At 50.3% G+C, this 11,046-nt stretch overlaps 1 protein-coding gene across 1 annotated transcript in view; it reads right to left on the reverse strand.

The window, feature by feature from the left end:
* Positions 1-5,648, reverse strand: part of NCAPG2 (non-SMC condensin II complex subunit G2) — a gene marked incomplete at both ends in the record, with an annotated part of 76,896 nt that extends 71,248 nt beyond the window's left edge. The window contains one exon of the mRNA XM_080701983.1: positions 5,571-5,648. Coding sequence (XP_080558109.1) covers positions 5,571-5,648 — 78 coding nt within the window. The remainder of the gene's footprint in view (positions 1-5,570) is intronic.
* Positions 5,649-11,046: the final 5,398 nt, after the last annotated feature.

Genomic DNA, 11,046 nt, shown 5'->3' on the forward strand with positions numbered 1-11,046 from the left:
AGAAAGAAAGAAAGAAAGAAAGAAAGAGAGAGAAAGAAAGAAAAGAAATAGGGGCTGGGGGCGGTGGCACACGCTTGGAATCCCAGCGTTCGGGAGATAGAGACTGGAGGATCGCGGTTCACAGACAGCCTCAGCTACTTAGCGAGGCCCTTTGCAGCTCAGTGGGACCCTGTTTCAAAAACTAAAAAGACCAGCTGGGCGTGGTGGTGCACGCTTGTAATCCCAGCATTCGGGAGGCTGAGACCAGAGGATCGCGGTTCGGAGACAGCCTCAGCTACCTAGGGAGGCCCTAAAATAGGGCAGGGGGTGTAGCTCGGAGGTCGAATGTCCCTGGGTTCCACCCCCAGACCCGCAAAAAAAAAAAACAAACAAAAAAAAAAACTAAAAAGACTAAAAAATAGGGCAGGGGGTGTAGCTTGGAGGTAGAAAGCTCCTGGGTTCCATCCCCAGTACCGAAAAAGAAAAAAAGGGGGGGGGGCTAGAAGTGTAGCTCAGGAGCAGAATAGCCCTGGGTTCAATCTCCAGTGCCACACAATAAATAAATAAATAAATAAATAAATAAATAAATAAATAAATAAATAAATAAAATTGAAAGAAAGAAAAAAAAACAAGTCATTCATTCATAGAGTGGCAGTGCTCCTCTATTAAGTGGCAAAGAATAAATATGGAAGGATCATGGAGTTCAAAAATCACATTTTTAGCCGGGTGTGGTGGCACACGGTTGTAATCCCAGGACTTGGGAGGCTGAGACAGGATGATCCAGGTTCATGGCCAGTCTCAGCTACTTAGTGAGGCCCTGTTTCAAAATAAATAAAAAATAGGTCTGGGGGTATATAGTTCAGTTCGATCTCCATAACACACACACACACACACACACACACACACACACACACACACACACACAAACATTTTTACAGCTGTTACTAAAAATAACACACTCAGCCGGATGTGGTGGTACATGTCTGTAATCGTAGTATTTGGAAGGCAGACACAGGAGGATTACAAGTTCATAGTCAGTCTCAGCAACTTAACAAGGCCCTCTACAACTTAGACCTTGTTTTAAAATAAAAAAATAGGTCTGGGAATGTAGCTCAGAGGTAGAATGCAGCACAAATAATCATGATGATGATGATGATGATGATGATTGTGGACTCAGGCAAGAATTATCAATGGATGCTAAAATGAGCAGCCCAACATTTGCAGCGCAATGACTTTCCGCAGACTGCTTATGATGACATGGTGGAAGCAGGCTCCATGGAGGCCAGCAGTCAGCACCCACCAGCACTGGGCTGACACGACCCCTCCTCCTGTCCGACAGTGCTGCACTGATACATCCTCAAACTGTGACCTGACTCCTGCCAAGTGCAGAAGAGACCAGGGCAGCTCATGCTCAAGAGCCGCGGGTCCTCTCAGCCCTCCGTGCCATGGGAAGAACCGGAGAGGGGGAGCACGCAGAAGACATGAGTGCTGATGGCAATCTCTAAGAGCGGGCAGGATCCTAGGTCAGAAAAGACTGCTGAGGAGGACATTACCGGGAAAACTGCGGGAATGTGAGTATGTGCTGCAGAAAACAGTATCGCCTGTAGGGTAAAATTTAGATTTTAAGGGTTTTTTTGTTTTGATGCTGCTGGAGATGAAACCTGGGCCTTGTGCACATGAGGCAACTGTTCTCCCACTAAGCTATTTCCCTTTTATTTTATTTTGAGACAGGGTCTCATTAAGTTGCCCAGCCTGGCCTGAAACGACGTCCACTTGCTTCAGCCTCCTGCACAGCTTGGATCACAGGCACGTGACACCACAGTTTGAGGTTTTTGGGTTTTTTTCCCTCTCTTTTCTGCATTACTAGGGATTGAACCCAGGGACAGTCTACCTCCAAGCTATACCCCAGCCCTATTTTTCTATTCTTTATTTTTAAACAAGGTCTCACTAAGTTGCAAAGGGTCTCACTAAGCAACTGAGGCTGGGTACAAACCTGGATCCTCCCAAGTACTGGGATTACAAGCATGCACAACCATAACCGGCTCAGTTTGAGGATCTTAATGTGGTTACAAAAGAGAACCTCTAGCCAGGTATGGTGATGCACTCTTGTAATCCCAGCATTGGTAGGTGGAGACTGGAGGATTGCAGTTCGCAGTCAGCCTCAGCTATTTAGGCGCCTCATCACTCAGTAAGACTTTGTTTCAAAAAATAAAAAACCGGGCGTGGTGGCGCATGCTTGTAATCCCCACACTTGGGAATCGGAGACAGGAGGATCGCGCAGGTTTGAAGCCAGCCTTGCTGGCTTAAGAAACCCTGTTTCCAAATAAAAATATAAAAATAGGTCTAGAAGTGTAGCCCGGAGGTAGAAGGGTTTCCAGGAACTCCAGTGCCACCAAAATAAATAAATAAATAAATAAATAGACTATGCCGTGTATGGTGGCACACCCTTGTAATCTCAGCATTCATGAGGCAGAGACCAGAGGATCACAGTTAGTGAACAGCCTCAGCTACTTAGTGAGGCCCCTTGCTTCAAAAATAAAGAATAAAAAAAATTGCTCGGTGTGGTGGCGCACGCTTGTAATCCCCGCGTTTAGGAGGTTGAGACAGGATTGCACAGGTTCATAGCCACCCTCAGCTACTTAGTGAGGCTCTCAGCAACTTAGTGAGACCTTGTTTCCAAATAAAAATATAAAAATAGGTCTGAGCCGGGCATGGTGGCGCATGCTTGTAATCCCAGCATTTTGGAGGCTGGGACCGGAAGATTGCGGTTCAGCTACTTGGTAAGGCCATTTGCAACTCAGTGAGACCCAGTTTCAAAATAAAAAAATAAAAAATAGGGCTAGGGGTGTGGCTCAGAGGTAGAACTCTCCTGGGTTCAAGCCCAGCACCACAAGAAGAAAAACAAAGAAAAAGCCAGGCGTGGTGGCGCACGCTTGTAATCCCCACACTTGGGAGGCGGAGACAGGAGGGTCATGCAGGTTCAAAGCCAGCCATGCTGGCTTTAAGAGACCCTGTTTCCAAATAAAATGTTTAAAATAGGTCTGGGAGTGTAGCCTGGAGGTAGAAGGGTTTCCAGGAACCCTAGTACCACCAAAAAAAAAAAAAAAGAAAGAAAGAAAGAAAAGAAAAGAAAAGAAAAGAAAAGAAAAAAGAAAAAGAAAAACAAAGAAAAACAAAGATGAACACTGAGGAATGAGGGGACAGAGAGACACGAGGCCTAGAGCTGACTGGAGTGACTTCAACACGATGTGTCAGTACAGGAAGGAAGAAAGCAGGGGAGAAGCAGCCGCTGGCGAATCTGCCTGTGCTTTGTACTCTCCTGACTTCCCTTTAACTCTGTAATTACTTCAGTAGGAAAGAAAGGTGAGGAAGGGCGGGGACCAGCCCACTGACAAGACTCCCTCAAGAGGGGACCTTCCCCTCCACTCCCCTGGGGAAGGCCGGCCTACCCCAAGGCCTTGGCTCCACTCACAGTTGGGCCTTCTCGGGCTCTTAGGCCCTTGTCTTTCCTGGCAGCTTGGTCACCTCCATTCTTGTGGCCTTTACATCTTAAGAAATTAAGACTCCATCTCACAACTCAACTGACTACTCTGCCAAGGCCCACAACACCCAGTAGCAACTGCTCAGCCACCCAGACCCGGTGGCCTGGCACCCCTAAACTCTAACACCCTCCCTCCTGGTGTTCCTCCCACTGCGTGCACACTTCAGAGAATACAGCCCCTGCCCGGCCTGCAAGGCCCTGTAGGACCTGGCCACCTCTCCATCTTTACCCTACACCCTCCTCCTTCCCAAGTGTGCCTGTCTCCAGGTGTGGCATCTCCATCCCTTCAGATCTCTGAACTGCCTCCTGGAGGTGTTCTCTAACTACTCAGCACTCCGGTCCTTTCCTGCTTCGTTATTTACACAACTGTCTTTCATTTTCTCTCCCTCTGCCACTGGAATGTCAACTCCATTTGGACAGAAACTTTGCCTTCTGTGCACTGTATCTCTAACTCAGAGAAGTACCTGGCACACAAAAGGAACCTGACAGGTTTGTTCAAGGACTAAATTCTCTAGCCAGGTGTGGTGCACACCTGCAAATACCGGTATATGGGAGGAAGAGAGAGGAGAGTCACGGGTTCGAGGACAGCATGCAGCCATGTAGCAAGACCCTCGGCAGTTCAGTGAGGCCAAGCTGGGGCTGAGGCGCAGAGGTGGGAATGGCCCTGGGTTTAATCCCTAGTGCCAAGAATCAAGTAAAACGATCGACTCCTCAGCACTGCACGCTCCCCATCACTGACTCTCCAAGTAGGAAAGAGGCGCCCAGGACAGCTGGCTCTGCTCTGTCACCTGTATTTGGAAACAAAGTTTGTTCCAACGCTATTCATACCTTAGGAAACAATCCGAGCAATAGGCAAAGGGCAAATCTCTTGTTTGCTTATGTGGTATTCAAAAACAAGGAACAAAGCCGGGCGTGGTGGCGCACACTTGTCTTGTCATCCAGCATTCGGGAGGCTGAGACTAGAGGATCACAGTTCGTGGCCAGCCTCAGATACTTAGTAAGGTCCTTTGCAACTCAGTGAGACCCTGTTTCAAAATAAAGAATAAAAAATAGAGCTGGGGTGTAGCTCAGAGGTAAAATGCCCCTGGGTTCCATCTCCAGTACCACAAACAAACAAACAAGGAACACCAGGTGACCCGATAGCAGGTGCGTGCCCAGCATACATGTGACCCTGGGTTCCATGGTGGGCAGGGACGCATGACCTCAGGCAAATGTAGAAAACAGCACCCCATTCAGCCGAGACACTCCTGGCATCTCAGTCCCTCCGCTCCTGGGCCACATGCTGCGTGCACCTGCTCGCTAAGACCACACCTTCCCCCACCCTCTGCACGTGCCATGCGTATGCCACTCTCGGCTGTCTTTTTTCTGTTCCCTACCTTGTTCTCTTCTAGCACACAGAGAGGAGAGGGACTCAGTGTAAGAGCAGACACCTACTTCCACCTACAAACTTCGCATCTGTTTCAAGGTAAGATGTCAACTTACTATAGCATTTATGTGTTTCTTAGTGGCTTAACATGCATAAAACTGTGCTACTGTTTTATTAGGGTCCCATATTTTTGGGGGAGGGGTACTGAAGATTGAATTTGGGAATATTTTACCTCCAAGCTACACTCCCAGACCTTTTTATACTGAAATGGAGCTTTGCTAAGTTGTTGAGGCTGGCCTTGAACCTACAATCCTCCTTTCTCAGCCTCCCAAGAACTTAAATTACAGGCATGTGTGTGGCCGGGCGTGGTGGTGCACACTTGTAATCCCTGCGCTTGGGAGGCTGAGACAGGAGGATCGCACAGGTTCGAAGCCAACCTCAGCTACTTAGGCTCTCAGCAACTTAGTGCGACCCTGTTTCCAAATAAAATATAAAATAGGTCTGGGAGTATAGCCTGGAGGTAGAAAGCCTCTGGGTTCCACCCCCAGTACCACCAAAAAAAAAAAAAAAAAAAAAAAAATGATGCCTAAGGATTCTGAGATAACGCATTTCATTTGGGACATAACAATTTTAGAATGTTACTTTAAGAGTCAAAATTACAAAAAGTGAACACATATAACTTACATCAAGTTGAATAAATTGCAAAAACTCTCCAACCAGCTCCTTAGACACTGCTTGTATGAATGTCTCACGCTTTTCCATGATAAATGAAACTGTTCAAATGGCATTTGTTTTGTAACCCTAGTGGAAAACACAATCACACTGGAAGTTAGATTTGCAAATATATCTTTTCCTATAAGATCTAATTTGGTATTAGTATAGAAGAATTGTTATAAATCCCCAGATCACTTGTGGTAGACAATTTCTAACAATATTCTGACATAAAACCAGACGTGGTGGCGCACACTTGTAATCTCAGCATTTGGGAGGCAGAGACAGCAGGATCCAGGTTCGTGGACAGACTCAGCTACTACTTAGTGAGGCCCTTTGCAACTCAGTGAGACCCTGTTTCAAAATAAAGACTAGAAAATAAAGCTGGGGGGTGTAGCTCAGAGGTAGAATGCTTCTAGGTTCCATTCCCAATACTGCAAAAAAAAAAAAAAATTCTGACGTAAAAAATTATAATAATCTGAAAAATAACTAATTTTCATTATTGAGGATAGTATCAACATAATGTCATTAATATGCCACTAGCAGTTATTAATGAGTTAACAACAAATAAGGAAAAAGAATTCAAAAAGCCCCATAGCAGGGCTGTAATCCCAGCATTTGGGAGGCTGAAAGAAGAACTGTGGTTCACGGATAGCCTCAGCTACTTAGTGAGGCCCTTTGCAACCCAGAAGACCCTGTTTCAAAATAAAAAATAGGGATGGGAGTATAGCTCCAAGGTAGAATGCCCTGGGTTCCATCCCCAGTACTATTAAAAAAAAAAAAAGAAAGAAAGAAAGAAAAGAAAAAAGCCCCGGGAAGCTCACCTTCTCTCTCTTCAGTACCTTAGATGCCAGCCACCTAAGGCAGACCTGAGTTAATTCAACAGAAAAACAGCCAGTCCCTGCTGAATTCTGGAGCCTATTCCTCCATCAGGAAGACCCTATCACACAGCCTCTTGTTACTCAACATGAGAGCTTGTTACTCAACGTGTGGACCAGAGCAGAGGCCTGGGGGTCACCTGGGAACTTGTTAGATGTGCATTAAGCATGCCCAACCTGCACCCTCCTCCCAGCCTCTGTGGAGACAAGAGCTCAGGGGACTCCACACACTTCCCATTTTACATTCACACCACCTGGCGCACCTTACTCAAAATATGTCAACCCAGAGATGAAGTAATAACATGATGGAACATATCTGCAGTACAACCAAACCCACCTGCACCAACACAAATCGAGCAACATGAAAAGGCTGTTGGCAGTAATTGTGAGGACAAGGATTCAACACAGACCTAGAGTCTGAGGTCTTAATTTCTAAACACAGCAATGAAAGGGAGAGAGCAAGCACAGTGATGACTCCCCACTTAAGTGGACCTCAAGTACAGCCACGTAATTCCTCAACTCAGATAGTTCAGTATGCAATTTCACTGATGGAGAATGCTGGGAGGGTAGGGAAAGTGGCCATCAAGAAGCTTGAGGAGTAGAAATGACTGGCACCCATTCACTACTTTAGAAAAAGAAACAACAGCTCAGTAAGGGTCAAGCCACATACCTTCAGCAGGCAGGTCTGAGACCCTCCCCTTCTGCTAACTCTTCCCAGGTTCAGGGATAGGGTTCTGAGTACCTCCTGGATCCAGGGCGGGGTCCGCTGTGAGATCCGACCTGGGTACAAGACAGGGGTCCGTTATGGGTTCGTCCCAGTGTCCAGTCGCCTCTGCGTCAGCCGGGTCCAGGTCGGGGGTCCCCTCTGGGTCGGCCGGGTCCAGGCTCCCCTATGGGTCGGCCGGGTCCAAGTCGGGGGTCCCCTCTGGGTCGGCCGGGTCCAGGTCGGGGGTCCCCTCTGGGTCGGCCGGGTCCAGGGCGGGCCCCTCTGGGTCGGCCGGGTCCAGGGCGGGCCCCTCTGGGTCAGCCGGGTCCAGGTCGGGGATCCCCTCTGGGTCGGCCGGGTTCAGGCTCCCCTCTGGGTCGGTCGGGAAGCGGGGTCCCCTCTGGGTCAGTCGGGCCGGCCCCGGCTGCCGGGTTCGCGGGCGGAGCCCCGGCAGGAGCCGACAGTGGCGTCGCGGCCCGAGGCGCCGGCGCAAGCTGCCCGCCCGCCGAGTCTGCGTGCGGCCGCCGCCCTGCCAGACAGCTAACCCTTCCCGCCGCGCTCACCGCGTCCGGGGCCGCCGTTTCCCGCGCTCTGAGCACATTCAAACACACCCGCCCGCGCCCGCGACGCGCCCGCCCTCCCGCGCGTCATTTATGGCCGCTCTCGCGAGAGTCGGCGGCAGCTCGGCCCCGCCCACAGCCCTCGTCTGCCCGACGTCACCAGGCCCCGCCCCCGGGCGTGGCCTCGGCCGCCGCGCCCAGTCCCCGGCGAGGCCCGAGTACGTGCTGACGTCACCGCGGGGCGTGCTCTTGCGCCTCTGTGGCCGGAAGGTACGGGCGGGGAGAAGGTGGGAGGAGGGGCGGAGGAGGACGAGGGAGGACGGCGCGGGGAGCGGCGGGGGAGCGGGGAGGAGGGAGGTGCCGGGCGTTGGGTGGGCAGACGGGCCGTGGGAAGTACCCCGGGAGGCCCGCCGCGTCCCTCAGTTCTTTGCCTGTATTCTAGTTAAGTGCCATCACTCTGATATGTTGTTTTTTGTCAGCTAATAACTTGGTTAGGCTTTTACAATTTTTTGTAGAAAGCAAAGCCTTAGGAACCACTTGCACTTCTCGCCAGGCACGGCGGTCACGCCTGCACGCCCAGTTCTTGGGAGGCTGAGACAAGAGGACCACAGGCTCAAGGCCAGCTCCAGCAACTTAGGGAAACCTTGTTTCAAAGAGCGGGGTGGGAGGAGTGCAGGTGCAGCCCAGTGGCAGAGCGCCCTGAGTTCAGCCCCTTGGGCTGGAGGAAGGTAGTTCCAGGTGTTTCACTGGGCACTTCGGGTGATTCCTTTCTCTTTCTAGCAAGAGAAACCACCCAGATGTCTTTGTGGTTTCTGTTACTCAGTTTGACGGCACATTTGCCAATACAGTTTTTAAAAATAAAAGGTTTTATTTGTGTGTATGGTGCTGGGGAGTGAAGCTACACCCCAACCCTTCTTCTTTTTTTTAGTGATCTATTTGGAGACAGTCTCACTAAGTAGCCGAGAGGCTCACTTAGTTGCTGAGGCTGGCTTCAAACTTCTGATCCTCCTTTCTCACCCTCCCAAGTCCTGGAATTACAGACACGCACCCCCACGCCCAGCAAAGGCTTTTATTAATGGATTTAAGTGTTTTTGCCAAACCTTGGCTAGCTGCAGATTTAAATTACTTCATTTATGGAAATTGTTCTAAATACTGAGTACAGATCTCACTGTCAATCCAGTCAGTCAAATTACAATTAACACTGTCAAAGAAGGTCTGGAAAAATATGAACTACATATGCAAGAATATGAAGCCAGGTGTGGTGATAGAGACCTTTAATCCCAGCGACCTGGGAGGCTGAGGCAGGAGAATCACAAGTTTGAGGCCAGCCTTGGCAGCCTAGTGAGAGACCCTGAGGATGTGACTCGGTGGTAGAACATCCATGGGTTCAGTCCCCAGTACCACCCAAAACAAGAAGAATATGAATTTTTTTTTTTTTAATAAACAGGGTCTGAGTTGCAGAGGGCCTCACTAAGTAGCCGAGGCTGTCTGAACCGTGATCCTCCGGTCTCAGCCTCCTGAATGCTGGGATTACAAGTGTGCTCCACCATGCCCGGCTCTATTCTGTTTTTTATAATGAAATAGAATCTTGCTATATTGCCGAGAGCCTCAGTAAGTTGCTGAGTTTGGCTTTGAACCTGCAATCTTCCCTTTTCAGCCTTCCAAGTACTGGGATTATAGGCAGTCATACATTATCGTGCCTGGCTACACCCAGCCTTTTTGATTTTTAATTTTGAAACAGAGTCTCATTAAGTAGCTGAAGCTGGTCTTGAACCTGCAATCCTTCTCAATTTCCCAAATACTGGAACTGCAGGTGTACACCTACTCTCAGGAATTAGGTTACAGCACAAAACAGACAATGCATCTTGTAAGATCTCCACCAGCTGGGCATGGTAGTGCATGCCTAGTACTTGGGAGGCTGAGCCAGGAGGATCCCAGGTTCAGAGCCAGCCTCAGCAATTTAGTGAGATTGAGACCCCCTTCAACTTCATGAGATGATGCTTTAAAATAAAGAATAAAATAGGGCTAGGGATGTGGCTGAGATAGAATACCTCTGGGTTCCATCCTCAGTACCACGGGGGAAAAAGGAGTGAAAGGGAGCCAGCCTGCTGACACCAAGTGGGCAGCCCCGAGGCCCACTCCTGTCCTGGGGTAGGAGCAGCCCCAGCGTTCTCAGACCCTCTGCTGGCGTCTGAGCACCCACAGACCTGAGCAGGACTCCCCAGCATGAGTCAGCTCCAGGGAGCGGAGTGGCCTCACCGGGCTCTCTGCTTCCTTTCTGAGATGAAGGGGAGCCCCAGAAGCGCCTGCCCACCTTTCCAAGCCCGCTGCTGCGCTGTCCTCCCTTCCCACTCCTTCCAACTCCCAGTGCCCCCCCCACACATGGCTGGGCTCCGCCCATTGCCCTGTGAGGACAAGGCCCTGCTGGCCAAGCTCATGCTCCATGGGACTGAGGAGGGGTTGCCACTGGAGTGCCAGCAGGGAGGGCCAGCAGCATGAGACAGACACAGCCGCAGGGCTCTAGGAAGCCAGGACAGAGCAGTGTGGGGAGGAAATCCTTAATGAGGTCGGGTTTAACCCAGTGTGTCAAAAATGTCACTTTAAGCCGGGCGTGGTGGCATATGCTTGTAATCCCCACGCTTGGGAGGCTGAGACAGGAGGATCACACAGGTTTGAAGCCAGCCTCAGCTACTTAGTGAGGCCCTCAGCAACTTAGTGAGACCCTGTTTCCAAATAAAATATAAAAAAGGTCTGGGAGTATAACCCGGAGGTAGAAAGCCCCTGGGGTCCACCCCCAGTACCACAAAAAAAAAAGTCACTTTAACAGTGCTGTGCAGTCACAGCCTGGAGGCACTAGTCTACCTGGAAGTTGAAGTGCCAGGCCAGGCGGCCAGAGGGCGGTGCTCACTGGGCCCCTGCTTCCCGTGCACAGCCCTCCCCAGGAACGCTGGAGTCTGATGCCCACTGACTTCTCCTTGAGCAAGGTGGTCGCATCCAAGGTGCAGACAGTTACCCGGAGCCCTGGGCCTGGCCTGGGCTACACTGACCGTGCATCTTCCTGTGGTCTTGACTGACCCCCATAAGAAATCACGCTGTCCCCGAGCCCTCCCCTCCTCACTCCTCCTGGCCACGCTCCAGTCAGTCTTGTATTCCTGGTGGGTCTGCGAGCCCACGTGCATGTGAGTTCTGATCCAGCTGACCTTGGAAGGCCAGTAGTGACCCTGAGCCTCAGTTTCCTGACGTATAACCTACCTCAGAGGTTGCAATTGGGCTTAACTGTCTACCAAGGGGAGCTGGGAGCCCCC

This window comes from Muscardinus avellanarius, assembly GCF_963383645.1.
Source record: "Muscardinus avellanarius genome assembly, chromosome: 9".
NCBI lineage: Eukaryota > Metazoa > Chordata > Mammalia > Rodentia > Gliridae > Muscardinus > Muscardinus avellanarius.